The 21,151-nt window shown below is 26.8% G+C and overlaps 1 protein-coding gene across 2 annotated transcripts in view; it reads right to left on the bottom strand.

Annotated features, from left to right (window-relative positions):
• Nucleotides 1-21,151, bottom strand: part of LOC101240168 (uncharacterized) — a 72,272-nt gene that overhangs the window by 20,920 nt on the left and 30,201 nt on the right. For both annotated transcript variants that reach the window (XM_065811599.1, XM_065811600.1), the window contains 14 exons: nucleotides 20,283-20,492; nucleotides 20,049-20,194; nucleotides 14,900-14,958; nucleotides 14,560-14,794; nucleotides 13,733-13,898; nucleotides 9,938-10,036; nucleotides 7,508-7,965; nucleotides 7,325-7,428; nucleotides 6,967-7,253; nucleotides 4,635-4,981; nucleotides 4,296-4,481; nucleotides 2,263-2,329; nucleotides 1,792-2,138; nucleotides 66-579 (listed from right to left, as the gene is read on the bottom strand). In XM_065811599.1, the coding sequence (XP_065667671.1) occupies nucleotides 66-579; nucleotides 1,792-2,138; nucleotides 2,263-2,329; nucleotides 4,296-4,481; nucleotides 4,635-4,981; nucleotides 6,967-7,253; nucleotides 7,325-7,428; nucleotides 7,508-7,965; nucleotides 9,938-10,036; nucleotides 13,733-13,898; nucleotides 14,560-14,794; nucleotides 14,900-14,958; nucleotides 20,049-20,194; nucleotides 20,283-20,492 (3,225 nt within the window). The remainder of the gene's footprint in view (nucleotides 1-65; nucleotides 580-1,791; nucleotides 2,139-2,262; nucleotides 2,330-4,295; nucleotides 4,482-4,634; nucleotides 4,982-6,966; nucleotides 7,254-7,324; nucleotides 7,429-7,507; nucleotides 7,966-9,937; nucleotides 10,037-13,732; nucleotides 13,899-14,559; nucleotides 14,795-14,899; nucleotides 14,959-20,048; nucleotides 20,195-20,282; nucleotides 20,493-21,151) is intronic.

Raw genomic sequence — 21,151 nt, 5'->3', positions numbered from 1 at the left:
TAATCATCATCATCATCATCATTATCATCACCATCATCATCAATCATCATAACTATAAAACCTACTGTTATAACTTTGTCTTCTGGGACCCATACACCAACTGCAGTTATATGCTGATTGAAAGGTTGAGCATTTACAGTTCCTTCAACTTTGTAGTTAGCAATGTCAATCCTACCAGATCCTTTAATATCTATGCTATTTCCATGTGTAATATTAAGCTCTCCAACTAAATAAGGAAATGATGGACTAAAGTATCCAGAAACTAGTGAACTCGTAGTTGGGTGTGACAGCTCAAACGTTAGAACTTGGGGATTGTATTGTATTTTTAAGTTACCAGCAATTACTTTGCCAGGTGAGTATTCAGTTTTTGTACCAAGAGCCCAATAATCATAGTTAGTATTGTAAAATGATGAATGTTTCATATAATAATCTCCAAAGTTAAAATTGATCACTTCACCAATAGCTTTGTTTAATGTAAACTGATCACTTTGATTGTAATACTGCATAAAGAGTGAAAACGGTGTTGTAGTAAAGTTGCAATCTATTGATGTTTCAAACTCATTTGTAATATTATTAAATCTATAAAAAAAGGTTTTATTTTTTAATCAATATGTAGTGAATTTTTATTCAAAATCAAGAGAAACCAATACAATTAAATCCCTTTAATTTCTGCATCTGCTAAGAACTTCTCTCAAGAAAAGAAGAACTTCTCTCAAGAAAAGAAGAACAATTCTCAACAAATCTTTGAGTTATTAATTATAGCTTTAGTTGACAACCTTATAATACTTGTTAAAAATAACTTAAAGAGAAAATTATAGGGTGACTAAGGTCATAAGGTTAGGGTGAAGTTTAGAATATCATTAAATGATTTTTAATTTAACATTTTGGATTTAATTATCAAAAAATAATATCTATAGATATGTTGTTTTTAACACAATTTCTGTTTTTAGGATAGAATACTAAAAGTAATCTTTACAAGTTAGTGAAGATATTAAAGTGGCAACCGAAATTGATGTTTTTTATCAGCTGTTGCAATTTGTAGTTAACATTCATATACTAAAAAAAAACGTTTCCCATGTTACTAAAAAGCCTCATAACCAAAATTGAAGCCTCTGGTCAAAAGAATGTGAAAGAAGGTTTCAAAAAATTTGAAATGTATTCTTATATAGACTTGCTAAAAAAGCATATAAAAATGTAAAAGACAATGAATTTTTCTTGTCGGCAAAACTTTTACACATCTGTCTACTTAAGAAAAAACGTTTTTTAAAAGAGTTATCAGCAAACTAACAGCACTTTAGTAAGAGATGCTTAGGTTATATAGAACTGAAAAAATTATAAATCACTATCTAACAGTTGTTCATTTTAACATTTTTTGTTTCAAAAATATATCTTCTAACATCAATTCAATATCCGCACATTGGTAAAAAACTAGTAACTAACAATTATGAAATGCCTTTTTGAGGTCTTAGTTACCCATCTATAGGGGTGACTTTGACTCATCATTTAGTTTTAAATAAATGAGTCATAAATAAATTTTCAAACCTTAATTGTTTATTTAGTGGATATTATGATCATATTTTAATTTCTACATAATAATCTTCTAACTTCTACTTTATCTTTTAATGCCTTATAATTCAAATATAACATTGAAGTCACCTTAACTATGGTATTTAACAATGTACTAAAAATAATTTAGAGCGATTTTAAAGAAATACTTGCAAAGGTTTAAAATTCAAATAAAAATAATTTGAGATTAAATAATTCAAGTGTATGTAACTACAAAATACAAACTTGTATTTCAAAGTAATTCCTTTGCGATTTTCTCCAAACGATAACGCAACTAAACCATGATCTTGAGAACTTTTTAACCCAAGACTTATGAAGTAATTTCTTTTAATTGAACTGCCTGGAGTGCTTAAGGTTAAATCATACAAATTATCACGCTTTATCAAGTGAAGTGAATACTTTTTTAACAAAGCATCCTTGGGATAATTTATAACGCCCAATTGGACTGGACCAGTCAAAGGGAAGTATGGCATTGATTGATTATAATAGCCATTTGGGAAGGATAAGATAATGCATGTATCAGATCCAAAAATCTCTGTGCTGTTTACAATATCATCAAGACATATGTCAATCTAGATAGAAATATATATCGTTTTAACAATAGAATTTCTGAAATATTAAGTAATTAAGTTGCAGTTTAAGTAATTAAGTTGCAGTTTAAGTAATTAATAGCAGTTGCGTTTGAAAATTTCTTACCGATGATCTTTTTTCAATACCTTTCATTTTTTCTTCCTTCCCAGTGAGAACATGAAACATGTTATAACTTTTAAGAAAGAAAAAAAAATTAACTTCTTTAAACAATTTAATTATTTTATAAAATAATAAATAATAAGAAACAATTAAACTTTAAAAAATAATAAAAATACAAAAAATAAACTACAAAACTAAAAAAACAAAAAAGAGAAAACTATAATAAAGGTTTTAAATTAAAGATGTCACAAATCTTGTTTACACATTTACCATAAATTTTGTTGAGAGGTAACAAATTATTTTTTTAAATAATTTCTTTTTTTTTTCCATTTCTGTTTATTATTATTTTAGGGAAAATCATAATAAGATATTTGCAAATTACATAACTTCATAATAGATATTTGCAAATTACATAACTTCAAAAGCAAATATCAAAAATTCTTTAATGTAGTTCATTTCAAGGTACTTAATTTTAAGATTCTATGAAACTGGAAAATAAAGTTTGATGTGAATTGTTCATATAAATTTAAAATTTTATATAAAAACCTAAAAATTAAATGTTGTTTTCTAAAATTACAGATTACATTAATTGCTTTTATATAATGAATATAAAAAAATTATTACAATAAATAATCTTTGTTTATATTTTTTAAATTTAATTGTTACTACTGACATTTTCCAAAAACCACGCCAACCACATACAAAGATTGCTATAACAGAACATCAACTTTGTTTGGGTGTTTGGTTTGACTTGAGCACCTTTTTTGGTAGCCGTAAATTCTTTGCTTGTATTTTCTTTAGAAAATACGCTTTGTTTGTCAAATGCTAACTAGTTTATTTGTTGTTAATTTAATTTTTTGATGTGAATTTTTGGGGATGGCTAAGAGAAAATCAATCCACAATCAACAGCAAAGCAACAATAAACAGTTTGTATGCTAAAAAAAACACTAACAGGAAATGATAGATGAAAATGTGGTAGAATGTGTTAACAAAGTAATGTCCAATTAACTAGAATCTAGCATAGAGTAATGTCCAATTAACTAGCATCATAATCAGTACCAGTATCAACATCAGCCTTCTCTGATTGATTTACCAACTTTTTAATCTATTGCCTTTTTTAGATTTTTTATGCTGTATTAAAAAAATAATTGTCAAATAAACCAAACTTTATACATTATTGAGGATATATAGGGAAACAGCTCTACACTTGCATTTTTAGACTGTAAATATTAAATGGATCATTAGATAAACCAACAAAAATGAACATAAATACAAACATCTTATATGACAAAAATATTCTATAAAAAAGCAAATAGGAGAATTATAGAGGTAGAGAACAGATTCTGAAGTAAAAAAACAACAAATATAAAGATAAATATGCAAATTATGCCCAGTCCAAGCACTGTATGAGTATTTAGAACTTTATGAGGTTTTATAAATCAAACGAAAATAGCAAAAAATATTGATATCTAATGTTGAAACAGCCAAAATTAAATTAATTTTACAAAAAGCAAGTAGGTCTGATGAATTTTACTAAAAGTAAGATTTAACAGATAAAAGGTTACTTCAAACAATATTTGTTAAAGATAATTTGAAATAATTGGTAACATTATGATTTTAGTAATGTTACCAATTATTAGTATGTTTAGTAATTTTAGGTACTCTATTTATGTTTTTAATAACTGAAGAATTAAACTCAAACAGGGAGAGTGTGTGACATTCTAAATTCAGAGTGTGTAACATTTTAAAAAAGTCCTGCAAATTAACTCAAAGTTGTAACAAAGGACTTCTTATTTGGCCTTGATAATACAATAACAAGGACACCATCGTGCACAGCATAGCACTGTTAATACGCTGATAATTTACAGCTATTGGTGAAATCATTCTCTGGCATTTATCAGTAAAACTTTAAAGGTTCAAAAATATCTTTTTTTAAAATTTAAAAAAGTTAACATAGATTCAGATTGAAAAAACTTTATAATCAAATAGTAAATTACAAAAAAAAAAAGCAAGAAAAAAAAGTTGTCATATAGAAATACCTGACATTGAATAGATCATTGACATCATTTTCTGCATCAAAATCAATTTTTAATTCTTTTCCTTCAGCATAATCTGCTTTAGCACTAATTTTTTTAGCAGCATGCATGTTCATCTTGAAGGATGTACCAATCTCTCCTACACCAATGCATTCAATATTTAATTTAGCTGAAACATGGGTTGACACACTAAAAAATAATGAATTCTAAACATTATTGTGAAATACAGTATTTTAATAACATTCATAAACTTCATTCTAAAAAAAACATCAATAAACTTCATTCTAAATAAAGCTTCAACTAAATTTTAAAAAGAATTTTTTTTATTTTGTTCACAATTACCTGGGATTTAAATAAACATCAATAGTTGCAGATTTAGTGCCAAATAAAATATTTTGAGTTGATAATTTTGCCTTCAAATCAAATGAAACTATAGATGAACCATTTACTCCAATTTTTAAAGGTAATCCAAGAATTGTTGGTACAGAATGAGATGCTTCAAGGAGAATCATATTTTGCTTAAATGTACTTTGTTTTCCTTTTGTGAGTTCATACATCTCCTTTATGATGTTAAGATCATCCCATTGACCATTCAGAAATGGTATGTCCTCATTACCAAATGTATGAATATCATTGTTGAAAATTTTTAAATCTATAGAAGTATGTGGAACAGGTTTTCTCATATTGACCTAAATATTTAAATATTCAATATAACAACTATATACTCTAAGCATACATATTCTCAACATTTATACTCTCAATATATATATTCTTAGCATATTTATTCTCAACATAAATACTCTCAACATATATAATAAGCATATAAACTCTTAACAAATATACTCTCAACATATTAACTCTAAACATATGTACTCTCAACATATATACTCTCAACATAAATACTTTCAATATAAATACTCTCAACAAATATACTCTCAACATATATACTCTAAACATAAATACTCTCAACAAATATACTCTCAACATTTATACTCTCAACATTTGTACTCTCAAAATATATACTCTCAAAATATATACTCTCAACACATGTACTCTCATTATATACTCTGAACATATATACTTTCAGCATATATGCATTCAACAACTCTCAACCTACATACTTTCAACATACATACTCTCAACAACTCTTAAAATATATATTGTCTCAACATATATAACAGCTATCAACATTTCAACATCTCAATAATTCTTGGTATGTTAATAAAATTTGGTATTTTAATAAAATTTTATTTCAAAGCCATACTGTTTTCTTTGGAAAAGTCATACTGTTTTCTTTGGAAAAGCCATACTGTTTTCTTTGGAAAAGCCATACTGTTTTCTTTGGAAAAGGTTATATGTGGTTTACATAAAACCACATCTCAAAAGGGATATTTCTATACTTAAGCAAGTTCAAAATTGTACAAAAAAAAACAACAATATTTTCAATAAAGCATCTACCTAATGAAACCTGATTATAAACACTTGGTATTTCCAACTTTGAACATGAAACCCGCATTAAGCAATTCAAATTTTTAAAATCATGGTCAAGTCAATTTTCAAATTCCACAATGTTGTAAACTCTTAACAATTGTATCTTACAATTTGAGAGATGACAGGCAATGTCTTGAAATCTCTTCCTCTTTTCTACAAATACTACCATAGTTGCTGCTTAAGCAAGTTATCATCACTTGTTCCATCAACCAAAACACAATATCACATGACTTATCGTTAGGCAAAGTCTCAATTTTTTACAGTATCTGTTCCTTGCTCTAAAGACTTTTATTCATCTAGTTTTTTTCCTTGCACATCAATGCTTTAGAATTCTTTCCCTATTACAGTAATAGTGTTGCTTGAAGCCTTGTTGGAAGTAAATTAGTTTAAAAAAAGCCTATAACCACTTGTTTTCTTTTTGAGAATGAAAAATTTCATACATATGGAGTAGCAAACTTTGTTAAACACAGAGAAAATTTTGGTCTGTAAAAAAAGTTCTATTTCCAACAACACCATTCAAATTTATAAGGAACTTTAATATATCTTCAAAATAAATAAAAACATCTTGATTATCAATGTGAATAACCAGATAAACTAGATCAAGATAACAACACCCTTAAAAGCAAGTGTGAGTAAGTAACTCAGCTTCACACTATTGCAATAGCTTTAACAGATAGTAAAATGTGTTATTTGCTAGCAGCACAGTTCATCAGCACAAGCCATGATTGTCCCAAAGCTTATAGCAATTGTAATCTAATTAGCTAAAGTTTAAAGTAAACATACTCAGCCTGTTAAAGAAGTGCAAACTATTATAGTATCAATTATATATAGTACATAAAGAACATTCCTAGTTATGGAATTTAAAAGAACAAATAACATTTCAAAAATATTGAACAAATCAGTTGTGAAAAACTTTTGTCCTCAAGCTGTTATCCTACTTTTAATACACACAAATCTTCCCCCTCTCCCCCTCTATTCAAAAAATAAGAGTATATAAATGCACACACTCACAAACTTTCCCCTTTTCTCCCCCTCTTCTCCTCCATTCAAAGAGTAAGTGTAAATAAATGCAAAAAAATATCTACTATATATTATGTATAGTACTTATCTTATATTTAATATTTAATTCTAATGTATTATTCATACAATAGATTCTATTTAAAATAAATTTTATTTAAAATACCTTATTGTCCAGTTCTTCAAAGTATGATGATTTAACATCTCTTCTCTTTTTTTGTTTTAACTCCATGTTTGGCAACTTAAAAGCTTTTCCAAAATAACTGTCAGAGTAATCATTATCAGCAAAATATTTTTGCATTATGCTTTCCAGACCATCTAGTCTTGCATTAATTTCTAAAGCATTTACTGAGAATCCTAACATGTGTGTAGTGAAATTAAGTCTCAATGCCCGTGGAACAAAACTTTCAGGATGATAAAGGATCATTGCATCAATTGCTGCAGATGTCTGAACTAAAATTATTTTTAAAAATTATAATTTGTAAATCTATAAATGTAATAATGAAACATAAAAAAAAACATACATATATTTGCTGACTTTTGAATAAACTTAGAGTACTGGTATGCTGAGGGGTTAAAATCAATCAAAGGATATTTTTCAACTGTTTGTTTGAAAAGATTTCTCAATCTATTTAAAAAAATATTGAACAGATAAATATAATAATAATAATTCTAAGAAATAATTATAAAAAAAATAACTCATATACTTTTGTTTTGTTGGATCTTCATTTGATGCAGCACCTTTTAAAAAAGACGTAATAAATGACTTTACTTGGCCAGATTCTTCCTGATCATTGGCTAGATCAATTGCAAGAATTATATCTTCATGACTTGGATTTTTCATTAGCTGCAGAAAGATTTCTGCTCTTTTTTCAAAATCTTCATTTTTATCTGCAAGAATTTCTCTTAAATTTTCAATAACAGCATCTGGAATTTTCATTTTTCTCATTGACTGTATTGCAGCAACACTGACATTTGAGTGCTTTGCATTACGTATGCAATCCATTATAAGTGGCAATGCTTTAACTGACCTCCCAATGTTTCCAATGCCTTTTAATGCAAAATAAATGTCGCTAAGCACAGCGCTATTTGTAACCTGACAATTATTTCCAAGCAATCGCAGAAGGTAGTATTCAACATCTTCAACTACCTTTCCAATATCTCCCTTAAAAAAATTATTTTTAAATTATCTATTTATAAAAAAATCATTTTACATTATGTCACAAAACGATTAAGATTTTATAAGAATTTTTTTTTTAATTTTATACCTAAGTGAATGTTCTACTAATTGGCTGTATATATATTTTCATAAAAAAACTTTTTTTCAATGAAAAGTCTCTTTAGAATGTCCATTTATGTCTGCCTAATCATTTTCACATTTTATAATGTTAAAATTTATAATGATAAGTAAATGTTAAAGTTGTAAATGATAAATTAATGTTAAAGTTCATAATAATAAGTTAATTCTAAAGTTCATAATGTTATACTAATATTATTTGATAATATAGATTTTTTGTCAAACTTTATCATCTGTTAAAATTTTGGAGTTTTTCATCAATCCAATGAAAGTAATGAATTTTTTTTTTTTTGCATGAAACAGTGCTGGATTAAGGATGGTTGGGCGCTAGAGGGCTATAGCTCCTGGCTCTGCAGTTTTGGAGGCCCCAATTCTAAGTATAGTTTTTTTTTTAGGGTTGGAAAAAATCACAAATTTAAAAAAAAAATCAAAAAAATCAGATTTTTTTGATTTAAATAAAATATTTTTTATTGAACTTTTAATATAATTTAAAAGTAATATAATGCATAATGCAGTGGTCAAACAGGTCAGAAGTATACTCAGGACTCTAAAATTTTTTCTTTTAACCTTATACCTCCACAAAACTATCCACACTTTTAGTCATTAAGACATCTGCAGAAGATTTACTGGCTCGCTTAGAACCTATTGTTTTTGCACTTGATAAAGCACTAAGTGACAAATGCAAAATAGCAGAATTAGTGGAAGTATGGAAAAATCTAAAAAACAAACTTTTGTGTGAAAGTGAGAAAGTTATCCAAAAGAAATTCAAAAAAACATACAAAAAGGCAGTGACACCATCCCATCTTCTGACTAATCTTCTTCGCCCTCATTACCAAGGTAGAATGTTGAATGAAATTGAAAAAAATACTGCATTGGAATATGCCAGTCTACAATACCCACATATTATTCTTACAGTTATGAAATTTAGAGGAAAGTTGTACCCATTCCTGGAATTTGAATTTAGCTTGGAGGTTTTAACAGCATTATCATCTGTTTAGTGGTGGAGATCACACCATAATAACATTGAAAGTAAAACAATACAATTTTGCAACTGATGACTGCAGTAGCTTCATCTGCAGGAGTTGAACGTGTGTTCTCCTTTTACGGCTTGGTACATTCAAAACTGAGAAACAGATTGGGTACGAAGTAGATTGGGTACGAAGTAGATTCGGTAAAAGCTGCTAAGCTTGTGTTTCTCTTCAATTAATAAGTCGAAAATTATTCAATTGGATGTTGATAATTAATTATCAAGAGAAAAATTTTTTAGTTTTAATTGATAATAATGTTTATTGATTTATTTTGTGCACTATAGCATTACCTGTTTTATTTATTTTTATGGTATACTTTGAGTCATTAATTCTATAAATACATCGTTCTGCTATATTTAATTAGTTTTGTTTCGAAATATGACAAAAATAGTTTTTAAATAAACTTTTATTATTCAAAAATCAAACATAAAAGAAAAACTTGATTTAAATCATTAGTCATACAAAAAAAATTTTTGATTTAAATTTTGATTTAAATTTTGATTTAAATCACTGATTTAAAACGATGTGATTTAAATCAGCCCACCCTGATTTTTTTAAAACAAACTCTGGAAATAAAACCTTTGATTAATGATATGGATAATGGCCTCCCCTTTAAAATAGCCTGGGGCTATTTTAAAGGGGAGGCCACTTTATTTGAAAATGTGACAATAATTATTTGAAAATATGACCACAGTCATGTAAACATGTAATCAGGTCATTTAATAGACCATAAATTCCATAAAACTTATCACATGAAAGAAAAAATTTTTTTTTGAGAATTTTCATTAAAAAAAAGCTACAAAATAACATACAGACATGCTGCACTCTCCAGCTCTGTGTATACAAAGTTTATGCACCAAAGTTGTTAAAGCTAATAACATTGATGGATTTTTTGTTTGTTGGTGTATTCCCTAAAATTAAAAAAGTTTCAAATTTAGCATAAAAAGACAGAAAATTTAGTTTTTGCAATTTAATTGGTATAGCAAAAGCTAAAAAGTTTAAATCATTTTAATTCTCTCTCATATTACTATAACTATGAGAAGTTAAGCTAAGTAAGCTACTTATATGGAGAATATGTGAAACTCGTGTAATCACAAAGTTATTATGTAAATTTTTATTAAATAAAACTAAAAAAAAAGATGGTAGTCAATTTAAAGTCTAAAAATAGCAATACTGTATGAGTATGTTTATGTTACAATTCAATCCATTTGAACAAATGAACTTTTAAAAAACAGTCAAATAGTTATTTGTATCTTAAATCATAAAGAATATTAGTATTCGCCAAAGTTGACTTTCAGTATTTAGTCATAGTTGACTTTTTAAGACTCAGATTTATCTGAAAGAAAAATTTAAATTATATGCATACCCTGAATTAGACTAAAAGATGAATTTGGACTTTTATACTGAATTTAATTAAAAGTGGAATATGGACTTTAAAACCAGCATTTTACTGAAAGCCAAATTAAGACTTTTTACTAAATAACTGACTTGTTATGCACTTACTAAATTACTATGCATTGAATAATATTTACAGATATTTTGATTGATAATATAAACATTAGATTGATAATATTAATATTTGTAGATTGATAATATATCAATCTACAAATATTAATATTATTGCTATCTAAAACCGTAATCATTTTAAAGCGTTAAACAAATCGTGAAGAATATTATGTTAAAAATTTGAGTGTTTTTTATCCATCGGATTTTTCAAGAGTAATAAATAAGATCTAATAAGTGATGAATAAGACTTCATGTTTGAAGAAGACTTTTTAGTAATCCCCCTTTACCTCTCTGTCAATTTCATAATCTAATTTATAACAAACATATGCAAGCATTCTCCACTCCTACAACTCCTACAACTCATAGTGGACAGATAAAGAACTAAGAAAGGGCAGTTTGGTCTGCCCACGCACAATAAGCATAACAATGCAGTTTGGCCCAAGGCACAACGCCTTCCCCAACATTTTCTCTAAATAAAAAACGCATTTTGCTTTCTTCACATTTCCAGCAGGATGGAGCACCTGCTCACACTGCCCTAAAAACAAGGAAATTTCTGAATCAAAATTTTGCAGATCACTGGGTAGGTAAATTTGGACCAACCCCCTGGCCTACATGTAGCCCAAATCTTTCCTCTTGCAACAATGCTCTGTAGGGGATGTTGAAACAGAAAATCATGAGGGAGAAGGTGAAAACCAAAGAAGAATTGAAAACAGTGATTCAATAAGCATTTGCTGATGTGCCTGTATCTGTGTTGCATTCCATTAATAACCGCACTTTCCGTAGACTCCATCTGTGTATTGAAAAGAATGGATTGCAAGTTAATCCATTTGATGTATAATATTGTACTGTACTCTACAATTATATATTACAATTATATATTATGTATTTCTGAAAGTGACTGTGAATTATGAAACGCACTGTATATAACGGGTGGGGCGTAAAGAATGAGACAAATTTCATATCAATTTTTAAGTAGATACTAAAAAAATTATCTGTTCAATATATAATATTGATTTAATAAAGAAATAAAACTCTTTAATATTAAAAATGTTTATTTAAAATTAGGCCTCCTTGATTTTGTTCAATAGCAAAAACTCGAGACCTGAAACTATCAATCGAATCTTGGATATTTTTCAAGGGTACTTCTTTAACAACTTCTTTTATTTTTTTAGCAAGCTCAATCTTGTTACTAAAAGATTTCGATTTCAAACAATCCTCCACTTCATTCCAAAAAAAATAATCTAAGGGATTAAGGTCTGGCGAGTTCGGCGGCCAGATTTTAAGTGGAATGTTTTCAATGCCCATGAGCTCAAGGTTTTCGATAATTTGTTTGCTTGTGTGTGACGTGCCGCCATCTTGTTGATAGATAAAATCTCCAATTAGTCGAATTCCTTCTTGTTTAACGATTGGTAGGACATTTTTTATGTAAAAATCAGAATTATAGCTCATATTGTCTGGCATAACTACTAATTTGGTTGGTTCATAAAAAGTGAGTCCACAACACACCATGACTTTAAAAGTAAATTTATGTACTGGATGAAGGCTAATGCCTTCATTAGCAGCTTGTCTTGATTCAGCATAAATTCTGTTTTCTTCTAATAAATAAAATATGGAATTCTCTATTTAACTGTATAGTTTATCTTCATTTTCATTTCACCTTTATTTATTTATTTTATCTATATAAAATTATTTATTTATTAAAAGTGTATATATATATATATATATATATATATATATATATATATATATATATATATATATATATATATATATATATATATATATATATATATATAATTATTTACATTACAACTTAAGGCATGCATCTATGACACGCCTTATGTTGTAATGTAAATAATTATATATACTCCACTAACCTTGATATTTCAAAGATCTATGACCCAGGAAAAGTTCCAAGCGCATGGCTCTCGAAAAATGTTACCCCTATCTTCAAGAGTAATTCTAAAACTGACCCCTCTAACTAAAGACCAATCTTGATCACATCTGTCACTTGCAAAATAATTGAGAATATAAAATAGACAATAATACAGACTTGATCTGCTTGGGCACTGCACCTATTAGCATTTCTCTGTAATATGGCCATTGTACACATATACACAAAGAAAAAGATAACTGACTGTTTGACTTGTCTGATACAAGTTTTTTAACAACCCTATTATTATGCAGCAGAATGCTCTTTCTGCCAAAGTTGCACAGACCAGATCTGTCAACTATTTTAATATCTTTCTTAACAACCATATTCACAACTTCACATCATCTACTGTGACCAACCCAGTGATTAATCAAATTAGTCCTGCTAACTGATTACGTGCTCATCGGTACATGCCCATTTCTTTTAATTCAGTTTATTAACTATTTATTTGATATAGTGATTTAATAATATTTATCATCATTTTGTATTAATATAGTAGTTTTAATAATTTAACCTATTACCATTTAATAATTTGACTGAACAATAAAGATAATTAGAAAATAAGACACAATAAAAATTGTGGTTTTATTTAATTAAAAGTTTAAATTTATCAACAAAAGATGGGTGGTTACTTTTCATTCTCTTTAAATACTATAATGTTTACAATTGAAATTTAAAATAATGCTTATTAATCTCAAAAAAAATTTTGAAAGTTCAAAAAAATGTTAAATACAATTAAATGAGTTAAAGTTATTTAAAGCTTTTGATTCACAGATTTATAATTAAAAAAATAAAAAAAAAGGTCTTAGATTTTACATTATTATTTAAAAAACTTTATTTTAAATTTATATACAATTTTACTTTATTTGAGATCCAGACTAACAGAGTTAATTTGGATAGTATTACGGATTTAATAATAAATATTCTTAAATTACCGATGAAACAAATTTTCGAGAGGTAATTTTTGAGATTCAGTGTCATTTTATGAAAAAATTGAAAACTTTTCAAGTTTTTTTAATATTTATTTAACAAATTCTTATGTATATTTTTTGTAAATTCAAATGTAATATTTTGTATCAAAAAAACTTGACTGTTAATAATATTGAAAAAAAAATTTTTTTTAACTTTTCTAATTTTCTATTTTTAACAAGTAAAGTTTTAAAATTACCATTAAAAGACGAATTATTTCTGGAGATGGTTCTTTAATAAAAGCAATGTATGGCATAAAACGATGAGCTTCTTTTTGTAACTGCACATTTTTTTGAATTGCATCAAACAATATTGAAAGACATTCATGACTCCCACATTGGGCTAAACCATCCAATAAAAAACTCCTTAAGTAAAAAAAAATTAAATTAAAAGTTCTTTGAAAAAAAAAAGATCAAATAATCAGACACTCACACCTTCATTATTAGAATACCCTATATGCTAATAATGAAGTTACCTATTTGGTTGAATATATAAATAAACAAATTTTAAACTGGAAATCTAATCAGACATAAAGCAAAATTCTCAAATTTTTATTTGTTTATTTATATCCATTGCACCTTTATATCCTTACTGTTATTGGTCAATAAACTTTTTTAATCAGGAAAAAAATATAATTAGAATTTAAACTAAAGTTGTAACTTGAAAAATTAACTAAATTTACAAATAACTGTAATGTATTTACTTAATAGCCATATTCCTAAAACTATCGAAAGAAAATTTAATGTTTAGGTAGAAAAAAAAAATTTATTTCTTATTGTTTCAAAATACTTATAGATTTTTTTATTTTTAAATTGCTTTCATATATTTTCACTGTTTGAAAGCCTTAAAATTTCACTTATAACATTGTCATAGTCACACCTAATAAAATCAACTTACTAACTTCAACCACTCACTTGAAAGATAAAGTAAAAAAAATTATCAAACAAAATAAAAAAAAAGAAGTAATTACTTAAACATTTACTAAATATATTTTTTTTAACTATTAACTTTGTGTATAACAATTACCTAACAGAAGGTTTATCCAACTCCACTGATTGAAGAATAGAAAAAATATCATTCGAAGTAAGTTGCCTTAAAGATGCAACAAAATCAATGAACTTTTCAGCAGTATCAAATTTACTCTCAGAAAAATGTTCTTTTGATAGAGTGTTCAGCAAATTACTTACTTTCACTACACTTGGCACTTTAGGAGGAGTGTGTTGATGGTTGTGGTCATATTTAATTGAAGCAACATAAAAGTCTGAAAATAGCCAGTAAAAAATAATATAGCTAAATATTTTTCAGATGCAAAAATTGAATCTTATAAAAATATTTAAAACAAAGCAAAAAAAGAATAAGCAACAACTTGTGTAAACATCAACCCATGAAAATATCTTTTGCTCAGATACCATGATCATTGATGATCTGCAAATAAATTTTTATACATTTTTTACTTTAAAATATTTTTTCAATATTTTTATATTTATAAACTATTAGATTAATAAAGCTGTTAGTCTTTAATTTTTGCACTACATAAAAGAAATGATCAGCCCTGTCCGCTTTATATCTGGCTATAAAATTTGGGTGGTTAAAACAGCAGATACAAAATTTTTAGCTAAAATATTTTATCTACTGTTTTAAACTTTGAATGATGATCAGCCCACAACCAATATATTTACTTTCCAAGCTTAAAGCTTAAATGAAGTGTTGACTGAATTTAATAGCATTCTCAGCACACTTATTTACAGAAAGAATCCTAAAGATATTAAATAAGACATTTGAATATAATAAAAGCAGAAAATACATCCTGTAACCATACTATAAATGTCTCATTAAAAATCATTATTAATAAATCAAAGAAAATTCATTTTAGTTGCAGTAAAATCTTTATTTTTAAATGCACCTTATTATCAATAAACATTTCTAAATACAGTTTGATAGAATTAAATAGTTGTTTTGGTGTTTGATCCATTAAAAGAGCTAGTTGAAACTCATCTACTAATGAACTGTGAAACAAAATATTTATATACATTTTACATTTAAAACCGGTTGTTTTAGCAACGGTTGTTTTAGCAACGGTTGTTTTAGCAACGGTTGTTTTAGCAACGGTTGTTTTTAGCGGTACATATACTTATATGTACCGCAAAAACAACCTCAAAAAACAACCACACCTCAAAAACAACCACACCTCAAAAACAACCACACCTCAAAAACTACAATGTTGGTTAAGGTAACTTAGGAGTTGGCAAAAGATTCAGGAAAATAAAACTTTGAAATATTATGATAGCTTACATGTCTATTTTTGAATTTAAAGTGGTTTCAGTATATTTAGATCCTAGCGAAAAGGAGAAGTGGTTAGCTGGTAAAATCTTCACAGGTATTACATCATCAACTCTGCAACTGGCTTTGCAAATTGTATGAAGAACATCAAGACAAATAGGACATTGCTTAAATTTAATCTGCAAAAAAATATTAGTTTTTATTAGGGCTCACCCATAAAGTACATACGCTTTTATTTCGATCCCCTCCCTCCCCATCCTTGCATCTTGCAACACGCTTTTTTGAGTACACTCCGCCTTCCTAAAAGTACCTACACTCTTAACCTACCTACCCAACAATTTATGATATTTTTTTAATTTAGTGTCTCCTTTCTTTTATAAATAAACCACTGCCCTCCTATCTCATATTTACCATTTGCAGATCCCCTCTTCACCTCCGAGTGCACATACTTTAAGGACCATCCCATATTATGTAAGAGGGAGTTAGTCTTTGCATTTTTGCATCTTTTAATCTAAAAGATTTTTATTTACTATTGTAGCAAAAATCGGCCAGGTTTTTGTGTCACAGTTAATTTTAGAACTAAGTTTTACATAAGAAAATGTTAACCTGCCGGTGAAATTTTCTATTATAAAAATATCTGCATTTATAAATATTTATAAATATATTTGCACTTTGTAAACTTTATTTAATAAAAAAGTTTATCGTTAAACTTTTTTAAATAAATCAGTCACTTGCAGAACTTGCCAATAACCAAAATATCTCTGCAAGTTAAAATTTAGCATTTCGCTATAAATTCAAACACAAAGTTAGTTTTAATAAACTCCTATAATTTTTATCTTTTAAAAATGTTACTGATTTTTGAAACATAAAAAATACAATATAAACTTAATTTAAAACATCGCAAGACAATCTTTAGAATCAAGAGGTTATATATAACAAATAAAGTAAAAATTGAGAACACATGCAATACCTAAAAAATGTTGTTTTAAAAAGATCAATGTTGTTTTTGGAGTACCAATTTTGTGGAATTTGTGGTGCATCAGATATTTCTTCTGAGAGTAAGTTATCAGTAACTGTTTTTATTTAAAGCAGATTATGTAATACTAATTCATGGCCTAATTTCAAGTTCATAAGTTCACTGACTGCAAAGATACAACCATTTATCAAACAAATAACATAAATTAAAAGTTTCTAGATTTTATAGTGAGACTCAGCAGACATTCCGTCACAATTACAAGGTCTTCAATAAAAACTTTAAAAAAAAATCTGCAAAATTCCACATGAAGACCCAGTGAACTAACACTTCCAATATTCCATTTAAGAGTCAAAGTGCACAATAAAACTTAAATAATTATCATGCTATAAGGTGTATCTTAAAAAAATGTATATAGTTTCATATATCTGTTTTATTTATTTCATTTTTATTATATTTCATTTCTAGTTTTGTATATTACTTTTATATATTTCATGTTTTTTAGTCTTCAAATATATTGCTTAGAAAAAAAAAAATTCATTAAAATAGTTGAGAAACAACTCATGTACTTAGTGCAGAAGAACCTTTTATGAATGTGTTGCAATAGCTACAAAGTCTTTCCAAATACTTTTGGAACGAAAAAAAGAAGGTTCAAAAGAGTAGCTTTTGGAATTTTTCTTTTTCTACTTTTTTGTAACTGTATATCAAAGAGAGCAAAAAAGTCATTATGGTACATTTTATAAAAACGTACACATTTAATGACCTACCCTAATATGTATATATTTAAAAGTAATTAAAGTCATTACATGAATTTAGTTCCATGTAGAGAGCTTATATACTCAGAGAGCAAACATGTGTGATCGTTTTTGATTGGATGTCTAATTTTTGAGGTTTTATACGCCATGTTTTTTAAAGTTCATGAAAACTAAAGTTAATGTAAAAAAATTATTGATGATGTCATTAATTATTTCATTGTTATTTGTCAGTGTTAATTGTCATTGTTATTAATTAAATTATTAATGATGTCATTAACTGAAAGTCTTAACAATGATACATCTACAAGCTCATACTTAGAATTGTTACTATGGAGTTGTTATTATGGAGTTGTTACTAAGGAGTTGTTACTATGGAGTTATTGCTATGAAATTGTTATATTAACATTGTGTCCAAGCTAACCATACTTTAATTTTTATGCTTAGAGGAATATCTATGAGATTAAAATAAACTCTAGCATATTATTATAGTGGAAGTTCTGTTAATAAAGGTGTAAATATCCAGTCAATGTGGAGATCTTTTAAAATAAGGTGCACTAAAGATTATAATATTTTCCAGTTTAATTCACTTTAACTTTAATTCATCCATGACTTAAGTTGTACTATTGATTTTTAGTGAAAGTACCACATTTATTGAAGAATACAAGGACATCTTTCTTAACAAAAAAATGATTAACTGAATTATTGATAAATGGTTTACAATTATGACATCACAAGGCCCTGCTATGGCTTTTAGCTTGAAAAATCATTAAATTTACAATGAAACAGTTAAATTTTTAAATAAAATTATAGCAGTACTATGTGGATTACATATGGAATAAGTTTACACTTTGTTTTTTCACAAAGTGGAAAAAACAAGGTCAAAACTCATTCCATCTGGTAATCTTTCAAGGACAACCTATTATTGCAAATTAAGTTTCATCTAGAAAAAGAAAACTTTTAACATGAAATTACAATTTACCCAGGATTGCTTTTAAAATCTTTATAACTGGTGTGTGCACAAAACAAGTAATTCTTAAAGCTTTTCAATTCAAAAACGACTTGAAACTTATTTGTGTTGCTTAACTCTCGAAAAAATCATCAAGGTCCAGTTGCGTTACCATAGTTATGATGACCATCAATTCTTACTGTGATTCTTGACATAGTTAATAGGAAGGTGCACAATCCTCAACAAAAAGAGTACATTGTTTTACTCAAAGATTGGGATAAAACATCCAATTTAATCTTGAGTAATGATGAGTAAATTGCTTGTTTTATATTGCAGGATATATAGAAACTCTAGAGTTTAAAAATTTTAAGAACTAATTCAATTTGTTTTGAATCATAATTTTTTTAAAACAGAGTAAATACTGAATTTACATACAAAGTGCACAATATGGAATGTTTACTTTTTGGTTATAAAACAAACTTTACAGTTTTTTTTTACAAATAAAATTAATATTTAGATCTTTTTAGCCATAACATTTCTCCTGAAAAAATTGTAATGCTATACTTTTAGAGAAAGTCAATTGATGAACAAACTAAAACTGATGAACAAATTAAAAGTTAAGCCTTTATCCTAATTCTCATTAATTTAAATTGAAGCTTGAAATTAGGTTTATAGATTTTAGACTTGAAATATTTAGCCTTAAGAAAAAACGTTTTACGATGTTAGCACTTAAGTAAATCGTCGTTTGACAAGTAAAACTCATTAAATACAGTTTTATGGGAAATTGACTTTTATACACTATGATGCCCAAATATTAACAACATATTGCAAGAAAAAGTCAGTAAGTGTGTAAATCAATCTGAAATAGTAGTATTTTATCTAGAGATATCATTAATTGCTGTTTTGCAAGTTCTTACGGCTGGTAAAACTAACTAAAACTTGATTATCTCAAATTAGCTGCAGTGTCACTTAATGAGTTTTACTTGTCAATAGACGATATGTCCAACAAGATTATGACAATGCATGAATTAGCTTTGAAAGTTTAGATTAAAATAAAACTAATTTATAAAAAAATTGTAAAACTTTTGTCAAGTCTTAACTTTAGTTAAGTTACTTTTTTTGTAATTACAAGTAATTTTTTGAGGTTTTTTTTTAAAGGATTTATTTATTTGCCAAATAAATTTTTGTTAATAAATAATTTTAATAAAAACTGCAAAAAAACATAAAGTATTTAAATTTTTAAAACAAGTTTTTGTTTAAAATATTGTGTTTTACAACTGTTTTTACTTAATTCATTTGTTCCATTCGCTAATTTGGCAAAAATATGGCTGCTGTTTTCCATATGTCCGCTCTCTGATTATTTAGGATTTGAGCTTAAAACATAGCGCAGTGGATCTGAGCTATATATTTTTTAAAGACATCAAAGCATTGACCAGGTGTCAATGACGATCATAAGGCGATCAAATTTTCAATGGTAAAATATGTGTGAGTATTATTTTTTAATTAATTTAATTTAATATTTAATACCTCATTAAGAAAGATAATTTCAATTTAGACTGACCTGCTTTTAACATAGGCACCAGCTTTATAGTCACTTGAAAATGCTTTCACAAGAAAATTTTCTTCACATTGAATATCTATAAGTTGTGCTTGATTTTTTAAATCCATCTTATAAAAACAATGTGAATTAGATTCCAGTATTGATGACTAAAAAATACACACAGTTTTTATTACTTTTTACAATACTGATTTTTTTTTTTTTTTTTTGCGATAAATGATAGGTATAACCATAAACCTGTGATTGTTCAAAATTTACTCTTTCATTAAAGTTTTTCATTCCTCCTGAAAATGAGTAAGGATTTCCAATTATATTTGAATGCGTGATTTCATGATTACAAGTTTGAAGTTCTTTAACTTTTTTAATTAATAAAATATTTTCATCAGGAACAGATTTCTTGTGATTAAGTATGGAGTAAATAGTTTTGCAACTTCCCGAAACATCGTTCTGTAAATAATAAAAGAAGAACCTGTATATATCATGCTTCAATTGTTATACAAAAAAATTTTAAATTATAAAATATTGTTATTTGTTTATTTTGTTTGTTTGTTTTGTTTGTTTGTTTGTTTTTCAAAAAAAAAAAAAAGACTTTTAAACTCAACCACCTTTTTTTGATTTCACAAATATATACTAAATAAATAAAAAAACACGTTTTATGTAAATAACGTTTGACTTATGGAGAAAAAAATCTTTAATTGTAAAAAAAAATCAAATAATAAACACTTAAAAAAATGTACAATATATGTTATATGATTTTAAACTGCAGAAATTAATTTTGGCATTTAATAACTTTAAAATAAATCTTTTGGCATTTATGGATCTATTCTAGATAAAATAAACATAATTCAAACAGCATCTGAAATTCATTTAAAAATCCTGTTAAATTTAAAATGAAAAAAATTTACAATGTTTCTATATTAATTCTTAATTTTTAAGAAAATTTATAAACCATCTAAAAATGTTCTTAAGATCATTATTTGTATATAGAATGATTTTTATTAACAACTATATACTCTAGTCTTGACAAACAGCCGCCCCTTTTTATCGCAACAGATAGCCTATCTTATATGTGATCTATCTTTGATGACAGCTTAAGGTTGGTGAAT

This window comes from Hydra vulgaris, chromosome 12 (genome assembly GCF_038396675.1).
Source record: "Hydra vulgaris chromosome 12, alternate assembly HydraT2T_AEP".
Lineage (NCBI taxonomy): Eukaryota > Metazoa > Cnidaria > Hydrozoa > Anthoathecata > Hydridae > Hydra > Hydra vulgaris.
This window is presented reverse-complemented; position numbering and strand designations above follow the sequence as displayed.